Raw genomic sequence first — 26,024 nt, 5'->3', positions numbered from 1 at the left:
GTGTTTATGTTGTGGTCTGTATGTCTTAATCTATGTATGATATGCATCTAAGAATTACTGACTTTATATCCTTTTTCTAAATTCGAATTGTTTGGATGTTTCTTAATTTTGATAGTCTCGCGGATTTTCCTTTCCAGATTCCAAGGGACAGCTGCTACGATCATGGTCTTGTCAAATAATATTCCGTGTCTTGTTTCATCGGAATGCTTGGCTACCGATCATTCTATTTTTAATTGAGTTGCTTCATTTTCAGATATAAGCTGCGGTTAAAATGTTCTCTCTTTGAAGTATTTTTAAAATTTTATTTCATTACAGCTTCACCAACCGCCTGTTGCCATTTCCTGATGGACGCAGTATTTTTGTATCCGTCTCCTTGGCACTGGCCAGAACAAAGTGCAGCTTCCACCGAAGTCCCAGTCTCATTCATGGATGTGACAATATGGAAGTTGGTGGTGCTGAGTAATGACATTTGTAGCACAGTGTCTAAGTGTTATGAAAGGTGTTGCTCATAGGGTCAGTCGTGCTGCAGTAATACCTTCTGGTCCAGTTATGTGGCAAACTACCTCACTCATCAGCTTGCCCAGTACGCCCCATTTGGGCCCTGCCATTAGTTTTTGCAGTTTCCCTATAACTGCATTGCCTTTGGTGGTGCTATTTGAGGATCCAACCAGCCTCTGGGCTGATGACCTAACAACATAGCTTTACCAGACTGAAAAATCTAACAGCTATAGATTAATGTAGACCAAACAGAGAGAGAGAGAGGAGGGGGGTGGGGTAAAGAAAGGCTTCCACTCTTCTTCTTCATCCCTTCCTTTTTCCAGATTCTCTCTGGGTAGGGTAGTGTACCAAAGCCCTCCACCTTAATCTTTTCACCATTCCTCTTCTAGTACGTTATTGCTATCAACTCCTCTATTTGCAAATACAGCTACCAACAGAACTCCCCCATCTCATTCTAGGACGTCCCCTAGGCCTCTTTCCACTCTCTGTATCCATGAATATTCCCTTTGGTTTTCTCTCTCCTGACATTCTCATCATGTGTCCAAACCATTTTAGCTTTGCTATATCAATCTCTTCTTGTAGTTTCCACACTCCCGCGCTTCTCCTTATTTCCTCATTTCATAATCTATCTCGACTTGTTTTGGCTTGCACTATAACAAATTATTATCTTAAAATCTGGATTCAATCAGGTAACAGGTCTTTGAGAAACAATTTCTAAAATTGACACACAGTTGTAAGTTATAACAAGTTTAAAAACAGGTACTTTCAGCGTTCCATCTGCAATAAAAATATTAAAAGAGAAATTAAAAATTCCAAACCTACAATACCTAACCTGAAATAAAACAAGGCAAATGACTGTTATTGGATTTTCCATCAGCCAATTCTTGAACACATATTTTGGTCAACAATAGGCCTAATGAGCAGACTTTCCTGGTTCACATTGTGAAGGCACGAGTTCTTATGGACAGTGCTTTCCTAATGGGAGAATAAAGTGCACTGCTGCCAAATGTATTGGTTATCAAATTTAGCAAATCAAAATTTAAAATATGCACTTTTATAGAGAATTTTATGAAAAATGGGAAGTGTTTTACATATTTATTAAATTATAATTTGTCCATGAAACAAAGTTTCAACATCTTTCTCATTCTGAGCACAAAATCATGCTGGCTGGAATGTTGAAGGAATTGTCCTGGGAACACAACCGACACACATAATGATGGTGATTAATGTTTCTCGATATGTTTAAGCATATTATTCCAATTTCCCCGCAAGTCAACAGTCGAATGAGTTTAAACTTGCTGTGTGTGCCACTGTATCATGAATGTTACATAAAACGATTTTCCGAGCCTGGCGGCTGAAGGCTTCGTATTTGGCACTGGAGGACTAATTCTTCTGTTTCTGAGATCATCCCGCCTGTGCCTTCTCGGGAGCCATTCTTTGGACCTTCCAATGAGCAGGTCTCTGTCGCCAGAGTTATTGGTGAGGTAGGTGAGGCCAAACTACAGCAATCTAAAATCTTGAATAAATTCTCAATCATTGGTTGGTATTCATGCTTAAGTCTGATTGGTTCATTACGAAGTCGGTCATCACACAAAGAGACTCCTAGTATTCGCTGCAGACACCGCATTTGGAATGCCTCCAGTCTGCTCATTTCTGCTTTTAGTTTCAAAACTTAAGAGCAGAGCTGGAAGAATAAGTAAGCAGAGTTTTGAATTTTAGTACTGATCACATTATGCTTCTTCCTCAAGTACCATTTAAGTGATCCAAAGTCAGCTGCAGCAAGATCAATCCTAGTGTAAACTTCAGCAGTAGATGCTACTTTCTTCAACCACACTGGTGACCTAAGGTATTTGAATTTAGTGACTTATTCCATTTTATTTCCAGAAAGGCAGGCAGTTGCTGCAGAACAATCAGTTGGGATGAATTTGGTTTTGTCCACGTTGGTGATTATCCTATATAATTAATGTGGCCGTATTGACTGTATCATCTAGAACAGCAGTTTTCAAATGGTGGCCTGCAAAGCAATCTTTGGTTTTCAAAAATATATTTTAAGGAATGTGAAAAATTTTACAAAAATGTTTCATAGCTCGTTCAAAACTGCATAAATGTTTATACCCTTTACAGACCCAAGTCAGACCTAATTTTTCTTTAAGATTATTTCCTGTTTTTAAGTATTCACTTGGGCTGAAGAGATTATTTTTGATTTAATAAAATTAAAATCATAACTTTGGCAGAAAGTGAACCATCACAAATGCCAGTGGGATCCATACCAATTCTTGAACTCCATGCCAATCTCACTGTGGACATTTTATGCAACATAGCATGCAATGAATACCAAGAAATTCTTTAAATGGCATTGGTGTAAGAAGTGGTTTCAATCTTCGTTTTTTGCTCACGGGTAACACTGGCTGGTACACAGTGCTGCACACTCAAAGAAATTTTGAGGGAAGTACTCCTGGAAGTACACTGACTGAGCAAATGTCATGGGATAGCGGAGCACTGATGCACAGGTGTGTTGTCTGTGCACCACACACCCCCTGTGCCAGCGACAGTTGTATAGGAGACCTTGTGAGCAGTGGCTGTGAATGTGACAGGTGTAACATGGAACGTTGTCGTGAGCTGACATTGTTCGAACGGGGTATGGTGGTCGGTGCCCAACGGATGGGAAGTGGAGTGGGAATTCACCTTCACACGATCAACCGTGTCCAGGGTGTATCGTGAATGGCTGAATGTGGGTGTCACCGTCCACAACAGACGAACGACCAGCCTTCCAGTCACCCTCGATGACCGTGACCGGCGACATCTCAGACGGATTGTCAATAGTGACAGACGGGCCACAGTGCAACAAATCACGGCTCAATTCAACACAGGCCGTGCTAGACACTTCTCCCAGTGGACAATCCGTAGGAACATGGTACTACGGGGTATGGGCGCTAGCGCCGCACACGGGTGCCAATGTTAACCCAACCTCATCAGGCACAATGACGCGCATTTGTCGCCAGTCACCTGGGATGGACACTGGAACAATGGCGTAACGTTATATGGTCAGACGAATTACGATTTCAACTGCACCATGCCGATGGGAGGCACCGTATATGGCGCAAACCACATGAAGCGATGGATCCCGCCTGCCTTGAAGGTGTGGTCCAGGGTGCTGGTGTCTCTGTTATGGGCTGGGGTGCATTTTCCTGGTATAGAATGGGCCCCCTAGTTGTTCTGGAAGAGACTTTGAATGGTACGTGGTATGTTGAGCTGTTCGGAGACCATCTCCACCACCCATTTTTGGCCTTCCAGCGCCCAAACGGTTCTGCGGTGTTTGAAGATAACACGCCGCCACATCGCTCCCACGTCGCCCGGGAATGGTTCCAGGAACATGCAGCGGAAGTCCAACGACTGCCATGGCCTCCCAGGAGCCTCAATATGAACCTTACCGAGCTTATCTGGGATGTCCTGAAACGCAGGCTCCGTGCCATGAATCCTGCACCCACGAACAGACCAGCATTGGCGGCCACTCTGCAAACGACTTGGTGTCAGCTGCGTCCAGAGGACTCCCAGGGACTTGTCGACTCACTTCTACGGCGTCTCACTGCCAGAGGAGGCCCCACGCGCTATCCCATGACATTTGCTAAGTCAGTGTACATTGCTGGGATATTAGGCTCTTACAACTGTATATCATTGACCTTCACACTACTCCAACTAAATTGTCCTGTTTGCTTTGACTACATAATTTCAGTTTTTCTTTTGTTTAACTTTTTCTCATTTGTCAAATATTTATTCAAATGAAGTAACATTGTTGGGGGCTCTCTTCTTCCAAATTCAATTGTCCTGGGTATAACAGTGTTTCTTTTTAAATTAACTCTTATATGAAATTGTAAAATAGTGTTTTAAGCAATTAAAATTATTAAACCTTCATTTCAATTGAACTATGCGTATTATTTGATACTGGTACCTCTGTCCTATTTGCGGAATTTTACGAAAATTGGCCTCTTATTAAAGTGCGGCCCACGATTATGCCTAAGGTTTCCAATGTGGCCCTCGAGCCCTTACTACCTGGAAACTCCTGTTCTAGAATGACTGTGGCTACAGCATCATCATTTACAAATATGCGATCATCAGTGAATGTTAGGCGAGTTATGAAGTACGTTATCTTCGAACAGAACGCCTGACCTGTCACAAAAAAAATGCCCTCATGATCACATGAACAACTGTGCTAAGTAATAAAGGCAAGATCGAACAGCCTTGGTGGACACCAGATTAGACAGGAAATTCGTCCGAGAGCTCTTTATGGATGCGAATGCAACTGTTGGAGTTGCTGTGTTGTCTGGATCAGGCATAGTATTCTTGGGCACATGTTCACTTCTTTTCATCTTCCTTAAAGCTTTCCCCCCCACACACTGGCCTTATATAGCACCGACAGAGATAGGACTTATGGTGCTGAAGGGACAGGAAAGGGCTAGCATTTCCCTGGTGTGAAAATGGGAAACAGAGTACAACCATCTTCCCATAAAGCTTTCCTAATAGGACAGTAAAGTGTGCTGTTACCAGAAATATAGATTATCAAATTCAGCTACACAAAAATTACACAGTATCTTTAATTCAACTGTTCAAGGTACCCTCAAAGTGTGTTGTTGCCTACCCACCCGATGAAGCTGGAAAGCAGAAACGAGTTTGTCGGGCAGTGAGAAGAGATGGATACAGAACTGGGATTGATGAAGAGAATGCCTTTATATTTGTAGACGGAAGTGAGTGACTATATGGAGATTGTTCTTGTCCCTCCATGTTTCTGTGTTTGTCCGTATCTACTCCTCCTGTTGCTCCATCTGCACATGCTGATATGCCTTTATGTGCATCTTATTTTGTGTTCCTTATCTTGTTCCTATTATCTATCTACAGTCTGTCTCACCATGTTTAAGAGTCAGAGTATACAACATTTGCGATGTTTGGTTTTAGTAATGCACTCCCTGTATGAACAAATGTACAAAAATTAACATTGCCCAACTTGCATAGTTTAGAAGAAATGTAACAAGCCTAATATATGATGCTCTGTCTTTTTATTAGCAATATAATTTGAGTATTTCTTATTCTTCACATATGTATATGCAAATATGTTACGTCTCCCAGACAAAGAGAGACGAGTTGCTTGACGGAAGAGTTTGCGATAAACGACGTTCCATTTCGCAAACATCTTCCTCGAGCCCACTAGCTCAGCGACTGCTGATCCAAAGCACTTGTCCACTTTGCTTGCTTGTTCTAAGGTAATTGTGAATAAAAATAATACACAACGTTTATCAAGTACATTGTTTAATTAACTGCAAGTGCAAATGTCTGCCCAGTATATGTGTAAGAAAGTCCTGTAATTGTAAATCACGTGTGAACCAGGCCAACCTGTGATTAAACATTAAAAAAAAAGGAAAACCAGAAACAAGTGGCGAGAAGACGTGTGTGTTAAATGTGTTTTCCAAATTTTGCGAAGAAAATTTGGAAGTACTCTGGATGAAGTAACACGTGCAGCAGCTGATGTAACAGGTATTTCCAAGGCAAGCATTTATATGCTAGGAAAGAACTGAAGATCGAGTTCACCATTAAAAAAAACGAATATTTTACAGTAACCCTGGCAAGGAGCCTTCACAAGATTTTGCCAGCTGGACCAAGAATTTTTGGAGAGGAATAACGCAGTGCAGTCCAAAGCAAAAGAAGAAAAACAATGGTCAAGTAATATTGATACTAGTTATACAAGCATTTCATACTTTGTATAGGAAACAATATATAATAAAAATAACACTAACTTGACAAGTTCTAAGTGACCTTCTTGTGCTGCTTCCATTAGAGGAGTAGAAGCACCTAATTCGATATCGGCGCCAGCCTTTATCAAAAAATCTGCAACATCTGTAAATCCACCACAACATGCCAAAGTAAGGGCTGTTTCTTGGGTTTCCTCTGTTTGGGCATTGATGTTTGCTCCTGCAACAAAAAAAAATACATAATAGCAAATAATAACAATAATTATGGGGTGGATTTCTATGACAAATTTTCTCCCTTAACAGGTTGACTGCCAGGACATATAGCAAGAAATATCCCAGTGGCCAAAGTATGTTTTCTACTATGCATGTAGTAAATAAGCATTAAAGCAAAATTCGAAGTGATATTTCACTGAAGTGTTCAATGTACGTACGAAATACAATAAAATTTCTCAGCACCCCGAGGTACCGCCGTGGCCCCACAGAAAAGTTCACTGCATGGTTTTGCCTAGACAGCCAGAGCGGTACAGTCTAGCGGTACCAGAAGCTTGCATCGCTTGATAATGCACATTGTAGATAACAGAGCAAGCCACGATTTGTTTACTAGCGCTTACGACTACAATCGCAAGGCACTCATTCTTTTACAGTAGGGTGTGTGTGAAATACTTGCGAGATATTTCTAAGTTATTTTACCGGTGAACGGAGAGGTTAGTTATAAAAATGCAACCGTTTTCTTTCCGAACTCGGAAGATAATGACGCTAGCCCTTCAGTATGAGATCTCTGGTACGTAGTGTCCATGTCAAACTGGTCTATTACATTTTGCAACACAAAAAACTCTTCACCAAATTAAATTTGAAGGATATTTATTTCCTATTTACTCCTTGCCAAATGCTCAACGGTAATGTAAAATTTTGCTATGTTGTCGATGAATGTTGTTAATTTAGAAAATGCAAATACGCTCATTTTTACGCTATATTTATTGCGATAACCGTAGAAATCAGCTCAGGTATGGGTGCAACAATTTAGACGGAATCAGTGTGGCCTATTGATTAGGTAAGCATAAGCTTGGGATGAAAATGGTAAATCACAGAAATCCATAACCAGGTTTCCCGACAGTAGTATTCAAGCCCACGATCTCCAAAATCTTGAGCTTGCGAGTTAGCTAACCCGGCACACCTAAGCGCATGGCTAAACTGATTGGACAAATACTCACATATTGCCAATGAAAGGAGGTTGGATTAATATAAAATAAAGACTATATTTTGGAAACCAAGCACGCCAGGATTTGCACCGAGGCCATAGCGGTACGCTAGCATGGCGAATTCAACAGCTCAGTGGTCCACCGGCCCGGCAGGGAAAGTCAAATAGAAACACCTGTCAGCGTGGCCTCGTGAGACACTCACTCAGCGGTACAATGTACCGCTCTGGCAGCCAACGTGTTAACCTTATTTTATGTAGTCTTGTATTTTCAACATGTCCCCAAGCATGATAATAAACATTGAACAGGCAACTGTATATTAGGCATATAAATGCACACTTAGGCCCTCTTTTTTAGCTTTGTGGTATATTTTGATCAAAACCTCATAACAACATTTTGGTAATTTTTATTTTAATTTTGTTTCATAATTTCTAAAGCTTACTCTGAATTTTGTTTTTCGGGATAGACTGGATATACTTCTACTGAAGAACCATTGAAAAGTAGTGTATGGAATACAATATTTCTAGCAGGTAAGAGCTATGGATAGGGTCAATTTCCAGAAAAATGGCTACTGCTTTAGGGAAGCAGAGGCACTTCTGCAATTATCTGTCATTGTCCCTGTCTCTCTCCTTCACCTTCCATCTTCAACACACTTAATAACCTTGGTTATTGAGGGAGCTTCAGTCATTCAGCTTCTTTCAATATACCTAAAACAAAAGTCTGGATGAGAAGTTGCAAACTTTTGTTCGAGAGTTCGGTGAAAATACATTCAGTACAGATAGAGCGATATTTTTCTATAAATTATGAGAGGTGAAAGTTACTGCTAAAAACCGCTTCACTGTGCTACAATATTATAATACTGTGAAACATAATTGTGTGACTAGGCATTCTGTACTCGAAACTAGGCAATGTCTGCTATTTGAAACCCTGACATCGAGTTCACAGTATTCACAATTTTTGTAGGTACTCTGCAAGACTATGTTTTTGTCTAATATTCATTTAAAGAAACTTAACAACCGAGGCTTCTTGAAAAACCGTACAAAACATCCTGTTCCCAATGAATCTACTCTCAGGAAGGACTGATGATGATGATGATGACGACGACGATTATTGTTGTTTAAAGGGGCCTAACAGCTAGGTCATAATGGCACGAGGTGCAAAGAAATGAAATGATAATTAAAAGTTCGAAATGTATTCACTGACTAAAATATAACACAAATTATGAAAAAATGACAATGAATCCAAAACTATCAGTGGATCCAATTTGCAATGCCTTCCTTTCTGAGATGATGCTCTTATAAAAACGGGTCCAAAATCTAAGTCACCAGCCCCTCATAATAGCAATAATCACAGGTAATGCAGACCCGTGTTGTTCCTCCTATAGCAGTACTAATCACACGAAATGCAGAAAAATGATATGTCACACATAATGGCATCACTTTTAGACAACATAGACCCATGATGTTCCTCACATAAGGGCACCACTCGCAAGCAATGCAGACCCACTGTGTTCCTCACATACTGGAACCAATCATGGTTGCCAGTATTCGTGTGGTGTTCCTCAGAAAGTGGAACTAATCACAGACCAAAGAATTAACTGCAGAAAACAAATCTGTTGAAAACATTATTTCAGTATCTACTGACAGTTCCTGGCAAGGTTTCAGTAGTATTACCTGCCGGTGCTAAGGGCCACTTACAATTTTTCAACTGATGCTTCTGTCTCACTTCATGCTGACAAATTTCATCAGCGGCCTTGGACATATTGTATTTATGACAATCATGTTTATGCTTGTGTTCACGCCCTCATGTCGTTGGCTTTATATTATTACCACTGTAGTTTTCCACTAACATTTTAAATGAACTGTTTTAACTGGAATTTTAATGGAAGAAGTTTTAGTCTCCAACAAGATTATAGTTTAATCATTGACAGTGTTTCCATTAGTATCTTTATATATTGTATCATTTTTCACATTTTTATGTCCCGAATTTTAATAACTAGCTAAACTTTTAGCTTCCACTTTTAATATTAGTTGTACTCTAGATGATTGTTTTTTAGGCTGAAGATGCCCTTAATTGAGGGCAAAACATGTCCCATTTAACTGTGAGTCTAATTATTTAACCACTATAAGTGAAAATAAAAGTATTGAATAGGTGGATTAAATTAAAACACCTTTATTGTTGTTGAACTGTAAATTTTCAATACGGACCAAAAATGAGATTTATAACATGTAATAATTTCCTACGGTGGCGGAAGGAAGTCTTTTGCTTTCCTTGTGCACTGCATAGCGACACAGTACTTTTCCCGGCTGGCAATTCTCTCCTTCGTTTGGCCTCATTTAAAAAAAAAAGACAAACAACGCAGTTTCATTGGCATTGACAATTGTTTGGTACTACAAAGTGCTTATAGGCTATAAGCCACACTTTTCCGCCAACTGTCGGCATCACCAGTGTTCACGGATTCTACCTCTCCGCACACTACCTGCTAAGTGATATTGTGGCGTTCCTTAAAACGCCGAATACAAAATAGTTACGATTCTGCTCGAACTTAGCAGATATGAAGCACACTGTAGACACGCCGAAGTGGGTGAAAGTGTGCAAAGTTACCCCTGCACGTTCAGGAAAATGCGTTCTTTCATGACAGAGAAATTTTGAATTTAAATTACTCTGTAAAATTACTATTTTTATTTCAAAATGTAAAGGCAGTTTCGAATTAAAAGTCTGAATTTTGGTAACGGTACCGACATTGTTCTCCGAATTACGAATCATCCGTATTTCGAATTAAACCATTTAAATAACATGCAAAACTGTACCTCGTGTTTCCGGGAACGAGAGCTGCTTCGAATTAGGCGAGAATTTGAATTAAGCAATTTTGAATTATCGAGGTTTTACTGTATTATTTATTTATATCGAGGTTTTACTGTATTATTTATTTATATCATTATGTCCACTCTGCCGATATGAACCGTTTGTTGTGTCTTACTGAGCCGTGATTGCGAAAGATTATTTCAGTGTGCAGCGGAAGTTTAACTCCCCGAAAAAAGGTCCAGTGTGCCGATAATGAACCGTGTGTGCGTTGTGTCTCACTGATCCATGAGTGAGGCACTCAGCACTGTCTGGAGTCAGCAGAATCGTGTGCCATGAACTCGCCGTTCCTATGAATCGATTCACTCAGATACTCGAATGTATCGATGAACTGCTTCGAATCATACACTCAGTAGCCAACACTACTGCAAACTTCATTCTTGATTTTTGAAGTGTGTGTTGCTTAAAGACTTTATTACTGGCTCTAGCACTGGCTGTTCGTAGACTTTTGCTGAGTGAAGTTTTCATCCCTTGCTCAGAAATCGAGATCAGTGGTGCCAGAATAGCTCTCTCCCCACCAAACCATTACTGAAGCAGGATGATGGCCTTGCAAGATCCTCGGAGCTCTTACACGGGCTTCACCACATGAGGCGTACACCTTGTCATTTTGGACATTAAGAGATTCTTCATTAACCAAAAATGTGTCATCTGTAAAATGAATTCTTCTGTGCCCACCTCGAGCGAACCTCTTTAGGGGCATTTTGATTTTAGCTTCATCTGCATCTTCAGCTGGGCTTTGATAAAATGTCCTGTGTTTTGCCGGCAAGCTTTCAACCCAAGATCACTACCTAACACACAGGACATGGTATGTACGACAGATACAGACTTTTGATAAATGGTTAATGTTTCTTTTCTGCTGATTTGTCAGTATCACATAACACCATCATACGTAGCAAAAGTTGTTCGGATTGTTCACACAGTGTCTTATACTTGTACAGCTCGAACTTTCTATTTTTCCATACACAAAATTCACAACGCAATACACATTTAAAAGAGAGCCACTGACTGACACATGATTTAAACTGTACTGAGGAAGGGAATGATAGATTCCTGCTGTTATATTAGGAAATAAAACTTTCTTTCACATCTGTATCTTTATCGTTTAAAAGATAACCGATACAGATAACAGACAAATTTGGAGGATATAATCTATCTTTGATGCAGTAACCAAACAACTTTTAAATAGAGATAGAGTTCGGACACAAGATATCAAATGATTTCAAAATATTACACATGTAATTAAACCTTGCAGCAAGTGGGAGAGGTACAGTGGTCCAATACTAGAATGGCAAGTTTTCAGTTTTGTATTAAATATGGAATTGCACATTATCTGCTCATGACATGCAAAAACTAATATTTTTTAAAACAGGTCTTCAGATATTACCGTTTTGAGATAAAATATTCCACACCGTGAAATTCATTGAAGGTCTATGTTATTTAACAGACTGCGTCAGAGAAAACTGTGTAGAAGAAAAGATTTTTGGGTTGCGTGCTGATAACAAAAATAAAATTTTGGAGGTGCTGAAAGAAAAACTCTGAATAATGTTTTTACCAAATTACAAGAGCAATTTGGCCATAAACCTGACAGGAGTGGGGTGTGCTTGGCCATATACAATATTTTATAACACTGCTGGCTACTGATATTTTGCTTGTAGGTGTAGGAATGGAAATTTCCAAAATACTTTTGTACTTCTCAAATTATACACTGTGAGAGTTGAAACTCTTAAGAGAATTTTTCAGCTTAGTGGAAACAAAGTTTGCAATAAAAAGAAATGTTTATTGTTCCTACAAATCGTCTTTTTTTCAGAACCCTCTTTCGCTCAAATCCAGGCTTCATCATTTGATCAAATACGGGAAAAGGTTCAAGGACAGACAGTCAGTTACTGTATTTGAAGCGATTGTTTTAGTTAGTTTTATCCCTCAGGGGTGTGGAATATTCAAGTGCCACTTTACCCAACGGACAGAGTGATTCAGGTGTTAGCACCAAGAAAATGCAGTGATCTCTCTAAAACTGCATTGTTACAACAGTTCAGCTCAGCATTTATGGTAGAGAATGTAGTTTACTACCACTGACTTCATATATCTTTTTAACTTTTTTTCCTTACCTTATAGTGTATTAATGAAGAAGAGACCTTCCATATTTTATACAGAATTAAAGTAAAATTCTTGTATTTGCATGGTGGTTTCACAATTCAATGGAAACTAGGGTAATCGCTGCTTTGAAAACTTAGAGTAGAAGAACTGGAAACAGCAGTACAAAGATTACAAGTTGTAAGAGGTTTCAAGGCATTGTATGGACCTCATTTACAAGTTGCCAACCTCCATTCATGGTATAGACTCCTGTAGGCCTAACATTTGGTTCTAGCTTGTCAAGTTTGAAATGATGGATCTTTGAAGCTGAAGATCTCTGCCTTCTCCTATGCAATTAGTTTTCCTTCTTTAATCCATGGAGGACCTTATTGAAACTTGATGACATTAAAGCAAGGCATACGGTGGTGTTATTCCCATGTTCATATGATAATTATTACGGGAATTATTCCAAGAAGAAGGAATGGAACATTCTATGGATGATGTGACGCATCCTGTGAGAGGTGAAGCCAAGCACTACGTCACTCGCCACATGATAGCTGCAGTTGGCAGCTAATAGCGCACGCAGCACGTGTTTCAAAATTTTAAAATACTTTGCAAAATGATTACAGGACCAGCGTTCCATAAAATTGATTAACAATAACATTATGGTACAAGGACTATAGCTGTGATGTACTTTATCTCTTCTGCTGTCATTCATCTCCGATAGCAAGCATTACTGCTTCATACCGCACGAGCTTCCCGACCTTCCCGAGTAGGACAGCCTTCCCGAGTAGTGGCAGGAATTAGCATGCCATCCTCTGGTTTATACACTCTGGTAACTACCAGGTATGCGGCACACTGGTTCATCCTGTATTCATGCTTTCTGTCTTACTGCAAATCTGAAATCTTTTCTCCATTTACCGCAATTACCAACCTGATTAAACTTTACACAAACTTCAAAATATTTCCGGAAATATTAATTCTATCCAAACTGCACCTAAAAACAATATAGAACTATTTCATAATATTTTGTTTCTTACATGGCTCATGCCAACGGCCGTAGCCGTGTTGAAACACCGGATCCCGTGAGATCTCTGAAGTTAAGCAACATTGGGCGTGGTCAGGAGTTGGATGGGTTGCCACGCGCTGTTGGTGGGGGTAAGGGAATGGAGGAGCGGAAAGGAACTGGCCACCCTACCGCACGTAAACTCCAGCTCAGGAGCACCTCTGCGGAGGTTCGGATCTGCCTTCGGGCAGAATAACCCTTACCTTACATGTCTCATACATTCTTGCCTAATGAGCTAATAATGGAGATATTAGTTAATTTAAAACTTTATTGCAAGTACAACTATGGCGAACATTACCGACTGTGATAGTCTCTATGGCAATCAACTAGCTAGTAATACTGATTATTGTTGCGACTGTGTAAATAACCTGCAAATCCTCTCTGCTATTAGCCACTATTGATCAGGAAGATAATCAACATGACTATCGAAATGAGAAGGAAAATGCAATCGCTTGAAGAATGAGGGAAAAGGGTATCATGAGGTGTATTTTATAATTTAATGGCTCTTCCTTTGGTTTCTTGGTTCTTATTGAAATCACCATGCTCAAAGAAAACCGAATGTGATGGCCTACAATGTCTTAAATCCATTACATCCACTCACTAATGTTTACCGAGGTGATCTACCACTTTACTGCCCCTCAATTATATAAATAGTAACCTGTCAACGACAGATACGACAACTAGTTTTCAAATAAAATTAGCAGATTAAAACTAACATTTTGTTCCTCATATCATGTGTAGAGTTGTGTAGAAAATTTAAAACAGTGGAACAACTGAGTTCATTCATCTCTTCCCTCAGGAGTTCCAATGGTTTGGCATGCACAACAAAATGATTTTAGTCTATCCAGAATATCTGAATTCAGTAAGAAAAGCAAGTTGGCCATTATAAATGCAACCCTGCTCTAAGCAGTAAGGTCTGTGCTACATGGACCACATGTTCACTGCAACAACACCTAAGGCATTGCCACAGAGTAGTAGCAGTACTCCATGCACTTTGAACTTAGGACGGTTTTTGCAAAACCCAACAACAACAACAAAATTTCAGGAAACATACTTTATTGATTATCTTCCAATAGAAAAATTATATATTAAACTGAACATTCACTTATAATAGAGCATTCAACAAAAGTTATTACACGCTTTTCAAAATACCATATTTACGCGAATAATCCCCGCATATTTTTTTAAAAATTTTGAGGCACGAAATTGGGGTGCGGGTTTTATTTGCGTCAAGGTTGCTAACACGCTCCTGGCTCACCTAGTTTTCAATGCTGAGTGTACAGTTATGCTCTGTGCAACCGTAGATGGAAGAAAACTGTCCCCATATGTCATATTTAAACGGAAAACAATTCAGACTTAATTCTAAACTGACTTTACATTTCTTTAAATAGTACCGTATTTTACAGAGTAATTTAAATTCAATATTTCTCTGCGTCACGATAGAACGCATCTTCCAAAACGTGCAGGGGTAGCCTTCCGCGTGTCTATAGTGTGTTTCATAGTTAAAAAGAGAGTGAAATCGTAATTCTTTTGTATTCAGCATTTTAAGTAACTCCACAATATCACGTAGCAGGCAGTACACGGAAAAGCAGAATCCACGAAAATTGGAGAGGGTTGGCATTTCTGAATTATAAGGTGGGCGTTAATTCTAAATCACGTAATTAGAAGTCCGATCTCTGTATTACAAAGACTTTGAATTAACGAGATTTTACTGTATCACAAAACTAACATCAGATTTCGCCGGTGAGTCATTTCAAGTGTTTACATTGCACGAAAAGAATTATCCACCACCAGTCGTGTTACTGTCCAGCAAAAAGAGACCACGTGTGAAAAGTGTTTTAGACATGGAGTGTGATGAACTTTTAAGTAATTTAGAAGAGGATTCTAGGATTCTAGTGATGCAAGAGACAATGAATCTTCCCAACTACACAGGGAATCAAGCCTATTACAAGTTCAGATTAATGAAATACCTGTCATGTAAGTAGGCCTACTTGCTCATTTTCATTTTACATGTTCATATTTGCTTAAAGACAACGTGGACCTCGCAGAGTGATACAAAATATTTGTTCTTGCCTACATTACTCTCTTGATGGAAGGAATTATAGTTCATTTCATTTTTTTTTTTTTTCAGAATGAGCCTTCCTAAAATGAGGTTGCGGGCATTATTTGACGGCGGGCATTATTCGGGTAAATACGGTAATTATTAACAATAGAAAAATAGGGTTGAAAATTGTGGGTTTCCTGCAAAACTCAACATCTAAAGGAACGAAGGTTCAAAGAATGATTTAAAGTCGTATTTCACATGCAGAACTACAGTTGAAAAGTTAGTAGACTGGCTAGTATGGATATTCAACATTATTGTCCTAACTTCGTTCTGAGCAACCATGCCTAAGTTTCATAACATCCCCACTTTTCTTAACATCAACATGATTTGATAATTTGATAGGCAATGCCTTGTCCATGCTTCTGAAGTTGGTGGACAAAGTTTCAACAGTTCAACAACAATAAAAAATTTAAGTTAATGGTTATTAAACACACGGAAATAAAGAATAATTGAGCAGCCAGAAAACAATACGGCATAACTTAAGCCAATGTTCGTCGTTTGCGTGAAGACAAAGATAGTCTAAAAATGCGTGCTGTACAAGAAAGGCATTCGTATAATTTTACAAAGCTATTTTTAAGCCTGATTTAACTTTTCTGAAGGAAAAAGAAGGGTCGTCTTGGATTCGGAGAATTACAGTCATTTCTATGCAATGGTTTAAGACATTCATAAATCTATAAATGCCAGTTATAAATTTATGATCTTCACATATAATATAAAAACAAGAACAAAAAATTAATTGACTTACATGGTATTACTGTACTTTTTAATTAATCAGTTTTAATAAACACACAAGAATTTTATCATGTTATCGAGCCACTATAAGATTTTTTCAAAACTCTGTAATTTGTAAACATCAATCATAGTGAAATCATTGGTTTCCTCCATTTTTAAAAAAACGACTGAATGCTTTTGCTTGTGGATCATCGGGTCATCTTAGAAACAGGTGCCCTCTAGTTTTGTGTACCCTATCTAACTCTAAACCCCGGCAAGAGGCCTGCATCAGAGAGAAATGCTGCAGACTTGCTCACAAAGAATTTATCAAGCAACAAGCTTAAGAGTTTGTATAAGCTTATAGGTTTGCGATGAGAGGACAATTGATTGAGGTGTTGTATTTTTATTTTTTTGAGAAAAGGGGGGAGTGTTGGAATGTTGAAGTTTTCTCATAAAAAATAAAATGTCATGTATCATATCTTGTACATATTTTAGGAATACAACATTGAGGTTATGTTTTGGTAATTCATATTAATTTAGTCAAGTGGTTTATCTTCATTTGTTATAGTCTTTGGACATTTTGAATTGCTATGTGCGTGTGTGTGTCGGTCAGTTGTAGTCAACAGCTCGTAATAAATGGATGTGTCATGAAGCTGGTGTTTCAATGGTATAAGTTTTGCCCTAAACGCGGTGTAAGCGAACAGAAATGAAGATATTTTCAACAACTGAATGCTTTTGCTTGTGGATCATCGGGTCATCTTAGAAACAGGTGCCCTCTAGTTTTGTGTACCCTATCTAACTCTAAACCCCGGCAAGAGGGAACTTCTGCTCCAGCCAGCTGCTAGCACATTGCTAGAAATTGTTAGTCTTCATGCAGTGGTAACCCTAATTCTGGTAACAACTGACTAGACAGTGAGGCTCAGCCGCCCTTATTCCGACCCAGACAAGGGTAAATGCATTAAACCATCCTGCGACTCCAGCCCTGCTGTGTTTCATTCTATTGAAGTATGACTGTGTTGATCTGTCTTCTAGGTCAATTTCTAGTTACACCTCTGATCCTGTTGAGTGCTTGAAAATATCCTCCAACATATGTGGGTCCACCCTATTTATCAAGGTAGAAATAACTAATAAACCCGTTTTTGGCCTACGGGATGTTGGGAGTGTTTTGTCCTGCATTAGTGAAGAACGGTACTTCAGAATGTAATCTGTGTGTACATTTTTGGATGGATTTTCCTCTTTGTTAAATAGTGTTTCGGCTAATTTTACCTCGAAGTTTTGATTGTTTCCAACTAGAAATTTGTTATGTTCTATTATTCTGGGAGCTAATTTCATATCTTGCACTGGTCTAATGTCTAATCGTGTATGTTGGTTCAAGTTTTGTGATACGTTAACTCTTCCTCTTTTGAATTCTTCACCCCCTCAGGGTTAGATGACGTTAGACATTAGTCGTTTACCTGAGGATCAGGTGCAGTGTATACACGGTCTTTGTGAAATATTTTCAGATTTGTTCTCAGAGAAGTTAGGTGTAACTAATGTGATCGAATACAAGATTAAGTAATTGATTCAATTCCGGTGAGGTTTCCTCCATATTGTTCAGCCCCTCCTAATATCAATGCCTTAAGGAAAATCATTAATCACACTCTTCCACGCCAAAATAACTCCCACTATCTCATACGGCCTAGAGATAATATGGGAAAGGCTAACCACAACAGACCTCACCACGATAGAAAAAGTGAAAGCACGATTCCTTAAGAGAGCACTGGGCGTGGCAAGATCGTCACCGTCCAGATTAATCTATGAATTAGCAAGGGAACCTTTCTATATAGAAGACCTCCGATTCAAACTACACCTGCCATCTACCCTGCCAATGGAGAAGGTACTTCAGCAGAAGCATATGAAGCAACAGGACATACCACTGGATTTTTACGCAACAGAAGCAATGACCGATAGACAATGGACACAGGAAAATAAGGAACTAAGAAACGTAATCACTAGACTCGCCGTACATGGCTTCCATCACAAAATTTGCAAAAACATAAAATATCATGAACCGAACAAAGAATGTATATGTTCTCTGTGTGAGAATCCATGCGACAAATACCACATAACACTGTGTAGTAAAAGGGAAAAGAGCATAGTTGTCTACAGCAAAGACTAAACCGCCTCTAGCATCTGTAAATCGCAGTATATTGTGACAATATTTCGTGCTTACTTTGTAACCTCGAAACATATTGCAGTACCCATTATATGGCCATCTTGCTGCAATAAATTATTATTATTATTAATCATACGCTTAGTGATGGAATTGTCTCCCCTCCAACTTCAGTTTATTCATCCCCTATTATTCTCATGCCTAAAATACAAGGTGGTTTTCGCTCTGTGGTACATATAAAAAGGCGTTAAATATAAAGGTCGTCTTTCAGTCGATACCCCTTCATGACTTGCACTCATGCTTTTCTTGGTTTTGCAAGTCAAGGTATTTTACTACCTTAGACTTGAATAAGGCTTAGTACAGTATCAGATCCTGCTAGCTGAGGAGTTTTAACATCTTACAGAGTGGAACTAGTATGAATTTAACTGACTGCCTTTCGGGCTTTTGACAGGAGCTGCTGTTCTCATTAGGCTTCTAGATCAAATTCTGTCCAATGTCAAATTTGACTACGTCTATCATTATTTAGACTATGTTGTCGTGTACAGTGAATCTCTTGAGGAACACCTTGCTCATGTAAGTAGTTATGCAGCACGTCAAAAAGGCCGGTCTCATGGTTGTTGTCTAAAGTTTAGTTTGCGAAGCCTACTATGTCCTCTCAGGCCATATTGTTTCTCCTAGGAGAGTTTCTGTTGAACAGTCTAGAACCAGGCTATCCATTATTTTTAGTGTCCTAAGGATGATAAGGGTGTTGCCCGATTCATCGAAATGATGAATTTATTCCAAAAGTTTATTCCTAATTTTGCTAATCACTCTGCTCCTCTCAACCTTCTTCGTCGTGAGGGACTCAAATTCGCGTGGCGACCATCACAGCAAGCTGCATTTAATGACCTTCGTGTAATGCCCCGGTTCTAGCCATGCCAGATTTTTCCAGAAAGTTCCTAGTGCACACAGACTCTTCATCTGCTATCACTGCTGGGTTATTGCAAGATTCTGGGTTGTGTAGGCTAACCGTCTCATTCTTCAAGAACCTTTTCACCTTATGAAGCTAAATATCCTGTGTATTAACTCCGACTTGCTGTACACTTAGCCCTGGAGAAATTAAGAACGTAATTGAACATGTCAAATTTGAGCTGGAAATTGATAATCAGTCCTTAAGTTGAGTGCTGGATAAACCCAGTCTTACAGCTCTTATAGCTCGCTGGGCTATTAGGATTTCTGTTTACCAATTTGATGTGTGTCACATTACGGGATCTGAGAATGTGGTCACCGATAGCGTAAGCAGAACGTTTTCAGACAGTTCTTTTAATAGCTGTAAACTAGTCATTTCCGTTCAACCTAACTCTCCATCTTCTCTCCCTTCATTTATTAATGCCATCCTGTCTGATGCTATGCTGTGTCGTGATATTTCGAAGTATCAAAGAGAAGACCTGGAGCTTGGGCTGACCATAAGTGATCTTTCCTTAGATAAGACTGTCGCACCATGTTTTAACCACCAACGTGGAGTGCCGTACATTGCACGTGTGTAGCAGTTTCTGATTTGTGTTTCTATCTAGGAATTATTTAGTGAACTATAACAAATGTAGTATGATATATCTACAGACGAAGCACCGATCTCTCATTTGATGCATATGCTTATCAAGTATTTATTCATTACGAAAGATATATTGTGTCTGAAAAACCAAGTTCTGTTGTTGACATCAAGGCAGCTAAACGTTTTCTTGTGATCATGAATTTGAAAATTAACGATGGTTTACCGAATGATACGGAAAATTTAGTTTCAATAAGCAAGGACTAGGATATAGAATTTGAGAGTGAAAGTAGCGATAGTGACATTGACTGCTTTTGATACACGAGAAAATATCGGCCGTAATGTTATTGATGGTGGGTTTGTGTGAGAAGACATGGATAATTACAGAGGGCAAAGGGAAATGTTTACGGTAAATTATGGGTCTCAGAATGCTGCAAGGAACTGTATGTCCTGTGTGAAAAATTTTCAGCTGTTTTCTACTGTCGAGTTCGTAAAGATGATAGTACTATGTGCAGATATTTATGCTCAACATCGCGTGTAGTCACGCGGTATGATATTTCAGTTCCGAGCGAGGGTAAATGAAAGTGTACCAGTTAATGTGGAGGAAATGTACATAGTTTTTGCATTGTGTATGTTAATGAGCATATTGCAGCAACCTGTAGTGAGATCTTATTTCTCAAAAATTCAGTTTACTAGCTACTTCTATAATTGGTTCAGCCATGTTTTGGGTCCGTCTGAAAGATCAGAAAATTCCTCCATTTGACTGGCCTTAGATAATTCCACTAAATTACGCTTTTGTGTGTTTATGCATTTATTTATTTATTTATTTATTTAGTCATATCAGAAGCAATACATGATATAAATTATTAATTAAGAATGAGAGACAGGCCTAACTGGTGAAAACATACTAGAGGTACATTCAAATAACAATTATATCATATCGAACCAGAATTTGGCGAGATCTCGGCCATTTGGTGTGGCCTTCAACAAATCTTGCATGGTGCAATCGAGAGGGCAGGAGTTGCAATTAAGTAGGTGCGCTATGGTTTGTTGTTCTCCACAGGCACAGAGGGTTGACTCTTCAGATAGACCCCACTTCTTCGTATTGTTCTTAGATCGACCGACCCCAGACCGCAGCCTGTTCAGACTCTTGCATGTAGACCACGACTCTTCATAACCGGCTGGAAGAGTTTCAGATGGATCCATCCATCCACTGAGATGGAGGTTTTAGGATCTCCAGGAAATTAGTCTTGATGATTGAGGTGACTCCAAAAGGCACTCAGTAGAATGAAGAAAACTTCTCCTTGATTTCAATCGTTGTTGTGCAGGTTGATAATCATGTAACATATGTGTTTGGGAAATGTCTACTTCAGATCTTTCATATTTGGCAGCTACTTCACGTCTGATATCTGGGGGAGCAATGCCAGCCAAACAATATACCTTGTCACAAGGTGTAGATCCTAGGCAACCCGTTATAAGCCAGCAAGTTTCATTTAAAGCAATATCTACCTGTTTGACATGGCACGAACTATACCAAACAGGGCATGCATATTCTGCTGCAGAGTAGCTCAGTGCTAAAGCAGTAGTTCTCATTGTTTGAGCTTGCATTCCCCAGCTGGTACCGCATAACTTGCGAAGAATGGAATTTCGTATAGCTACTTTGTGTTTCGTGTTAATACAATGTTGTTCATACGTGAGTGCACGATCCAGAGTTACCCCTAGATATTTAGGTGTTGAGCAATGATCCAAAAGAGGACCATCCCAAAAAATCTTTTCTTCTTGCCTGCATATTCTTTAAGTGAAAAGCACAAACTTGCATCTCTGAGGTGTTAGGCTTTAGATGATTTTCTCTGTAGTATGGACTCAGTTCATCTAAGGCTTTGATTAGTCTGCGTTCAACACTCTCAAACTGATCACCCTGGGTGACAATTAGCTCGATCATCAGCATAAATGAAGCTGTTTGTTCCTTTTGGCAAGGGTGTAAATATTAAATAATATTGGAGACAAAACACTACCTTGGGTTAGGCCATTCCTGAGGTTTTTCCAGCGACTATGTCGCCCTTGGAAATCTACAAAGAATCTTTGATTTTCAATAAGACATTGAAGAAATTCAGTCAGCTTGTTGTCTTTTGCCATCTTATATTACTGAACAGAATTCAGTGTCTGTGTCATAGGCCGCAGTTAGGTCGATGAAAACTGCACCAGTTATTTTCCGATTTTCAAAACCATCTTCAATGTACTGGGTCAAATGGAGGATTTGTGACGTACAGTTCTTCCCTCTTCTAAAACGAGCTTGTTCTGGGATCGAAAGTGGTTCAACTATTTTTGTAAGCCTTACCAGAATCATTCGTTTTAAGATTTTGAATAAATGACAGAGCAAGGAAATTGGTCTGTAATTTTTAAGATCACCCGGATCTTTTCCTGGTTTAAGGAATGCTATAACTCTAGATTTCCTCCAAATTTTGGGTATTCTGCATGATCGAGTGCAATTGTTAAGAAGATTTAGTAAACATTCTCTAGTAACAGGTCCAAAATTCTTGATTTGTTGAATACAGATTTCATCTACACGAGGAGCCTTTCCATTTTTACTGATATTTATAGCTTCATTCAGTTCTGCCATAGTAAAGGGATTAGAAAGCATACTGGTCTCTGGCATGAATTTTGTCTTAGTAACAACCACTTTTATTTTAGAACTGGAGTTTACAGACTTGCCATATTGGAAGAGTTGGTGAACAATTTGGTTTGCAGATACGTTACAAAGAGATGATGCTTTATTAGGATCATTACTGAGATGCCTGAGTAGCCTCCAGGCCTTCTGACTACTCCTATCCATTAAAGTTTATGCACTAATAACATATTGACCATTTTGGTAAAATTCATTGAACTGCTTGTCATTTACACCTAATTAAACAAGAGCCAGCACTCATAGCATGCTTGGTACGATACTCCTGCCGCAGAACAGGGTAGCACAGCAAGGTACTGAAAGTCGTCCCACGCTGTGAGGTTAATAAATGGTTTCCTTTGTTGTCCATCTCGTCAAGATCAAAAGCTCAAAATTAATACCTCCTGTCTTAGTACCATGATCTTCAAATACAGTAAAACCTTATTACAGTGAATCTCAATTCCCCATTTTTAAAGGGACCCTGACAAAAAACGTACAACACAGGAAAACGGAAAATCCGGGAACGAATGAACCAGCAACAATTTGGCTAAACATCAAAAAAGTAAAATATGTATACTTATAATCTTACTAACACCCATAAACCAAACCAAACTAAACTACGGCCCCAATGGGTGTTTCACCTACCAAGCGACCGCTGCTCGGTCCGAAGGCCTGCAGATTCCGAGGTGACGTATGGTCAATGTGACGAATCCTCTCGGCCTTTATTCCTGACTCTCTAGACCGGAATCGCCATCCCACCATTTAATAGCTCCTCAATTAAAGGTAATTGTAGAATGAGTGAACCTGGAACCAGCCCTCATATCCAGGTAAAAATGCCTGGCCTGGCCGGGAATCGAACCCCCCCCCCCCAAGTAAAACGCAGGCAAGTTAGACGCTGCGGCCATCTTCAAACATTAATTACCGATACGAGACTTAATCTCAAAACTTGGCATTCAGTTTTACTGAGAAAACTTAGTTTCCTCTGAAAACTTATCAAACAAACTCTTCAAAAAATCTTACACCCGTAACGCCAAGCCAAACAACAATCGACCACAAGTAGTTTTTAATTCTCTAACCTAATAAAATAAAGCACATCAGATACAAAAGCGCCCAACATGATTGCAAAACCTTTTTTAAAATCTTCCATTGTAATTTGTTCAACGGTACATTGTTGGTAGTCAGTTTATGGAAATCTTGTACCACATAAATTAGGCCTACATCAACTTTTAAAGGTTATGTTGAACTCAGAATTTGGTTTCGAACAAGACCGTTCGAATTTAAGTATCGATCCTCGAGTTCTCGAACGCATTATACTCAATTCTGTTCGTCACGAATCACAATCAAACGGGAAAGAGAAAAAATTTCTGAAATTATGGTTATTCGCAACTTTGAGCTCAGCTGGAAAGCGCGCTCGCTGTACAAGCCAGAACAAGTGCAAAATGATAAAGATTTTAAATGTAACGTGCGCAAATAAAAGACTGCGGTTTTTATAACATTTTAACACAAAAACGTGAAATTCCCAGTCTTATATTAGGACCAAAACAGTAATAGGCAATCCCATGGCTTTATGTATGTAAGGTACAACATCTGTTCTGGTCTCTATAACAATCGTATAGGCTACCATAATATTAAAATACTAAACTTGTGTTACTTAAGAAGGAGCAGTTTTGATTCCTGCCTGAAAGCCCAGTGAATGTGCCCTGAGGGAAGTGCCGGCGATACACTAAAAAAAAAACAAAGTAAACATGTAACCTTGGGCAATAAATGTAGACGTTTTGCAAGTACGAACATTTGATGAAACTCGTTCCGTCTTCAAGCAGAGTTAAATATCATTGTTAATCCATATTGGAGATAGTGAATGTAGGATGCTAAAGGGTTTATTGTGTCACCTATTCAATACATTATACATTTTTTTAAACACTTAGGAATTTATTATTAATTCCATTTGAGACATGTTTCGCCCTTCATTGAGGGCATCATCAGTCATAGTACCTCCTCAAGGTATAAACCAGGTACCTGATTAGTATTTAAATTCTAAACATTAAGATATATTACAATGAGAAAGCTAAGCAAAAAAGAAAAACATGTTCAGTGATGATACAGTGAAACAATATAAGTTTATAGACACAGTAGTCGGCACCAATGCGTAAAATCACTGGGTATTTTAGCAGAATCCAGCAGTGATGGTCCGAAGAATAATTGACGCTACTCATTAGAAAATTATAAAGTTTAAACATATATTTACAATGAAACAGTTAGGAGAGAAAAGGTATAAAGTATCTGGCGTCAATCTTCATGACACTAATTACTGCCGTAGGTTGAACGATTACAGATTGACAGGGTAACTATACAGTAAATTTCTTCTTCTTCCTCTCCTTCTTAATGTGCCATCTTCTAGCGAAGGTTGGCAGTCAACATGGCAATCTTGAATTTGGAAGCAGCGACACGGAACAGAGCCATTGTGTCCAACCCATACCAGTCTACGAGGTTCTTCATCCATAGAGTTCGTGGTCTACCAGGACTCCTACGTCCTTCTATTCTTCCTTGTGTAACAAGCTGCAGGATTCTGTACTTATCATTCTGCATTATATGGCCGAAGTATTCCAGCTTCCGCCTTTTAATGGTCAGCACGACTTCAGTCTTCTTTCCAAGTCGATCCAACACCTCAGAATTCCGGATTCTGTCTGTCCACGAGATGCAAAGCCAACTTCCAGTATGACTACACCTATAGAACCTCATTTGACATTCTTGAAAAAACGGTGGAATATTTTTCCCTACCCTCTGTGGCTATAAACTAAGGTTAGACCACTCTGCATATTACTGGTGTGTTAATGCTGCAATCATCAACCAACGACAAACAATGTGATGCATTTGATGCCAGACATTTTATATCCTTTCTCACCAAACAGCTCTCTTGTAAATATGTATATAAGCTTGTAATTTCTTAACTGTTCAATTGGATATTGTAAATTTACTGTATAGTTACCCTGTCAACCTGTAATCGTTAAACCTAAGGCAGTAATTAGTGTCATGAAGACTGACGCCAGATACTTTATACCCTTTCTTCCCTAACTGTTTAAATGTAAATATATGTATAAACTTTATAATTTCCTATAATTTCCTATAATTTTCTAATGAGTAGCATCAATTATTCTTCGGACCACCACTGCTGGACTCTGCTAAAATACCCAGTGATTTTACGCATTGGTGCCGACTGCTGTGTCTATAAACTTATATTGTTTAACTGTATCATCAATGAACATGTTTTTCTTTTTTGCTTAACTTTCCCATTGAAATGTATCTTAGTATTTAGAATTTAAATACTAATCAGGTACCTGATTTATGCCTTGAGGAGGTACTATGACTGATGATGCCCTCAATGAAGGGCGAAACATGTCTCAAATGGAATTAATAATATATTCCTAAGTGTTTAA

At 38.9% G+C, this 26,024-nt stretch overlaps 1 protein-coding gene across 6 annotated transcripts in view; it reads right to left on the bottom strand.

Moving 5' to 3' along the window:
* The window catches only part of LOC136873986 (ankyrin repeat domain-containing protein 17), a 918,230-nt gene that overhangs the window by 548,553 nt on the left and 343,653 nt on the right, over nucleotides 1–26,024 (bottom strand). For all 6 annotated transcript variants that reach the window (XM_067147404.2, XM_067147402.2, XM_068227616.1 and 3 more), the window contains one exon: nucleotides 6,285–6,459. In XM_067147404.2, coding sequence (XP_067003505.2) covers nucleotides 6,285–6,459 — 175 coding nt within the window. The remainder of the gene's footprint in view (nucleotides 1–6,284; nucleotides 6,460–26,024) is intronic.

This window comes from Anabrus simplex, chromosome 5, assembly GCF_040414725.1.
Source record: "Anabrus simplex isolate iqAnaSimp1 chromosome 5, ASM4041472v1, whole genome shotgun sequence".
Classification (NCBI taxonomy): Eukaryota; Metazoa; Arthropoda; class Insecta; order Orthoptera; family Tettigoniidae; genus Anabrus; species Anabrus simplex.
Note: the sequence above shows the minus strand (reverse complement) of the source record. Positions and strands in the feature narration are given on the sequence as shown.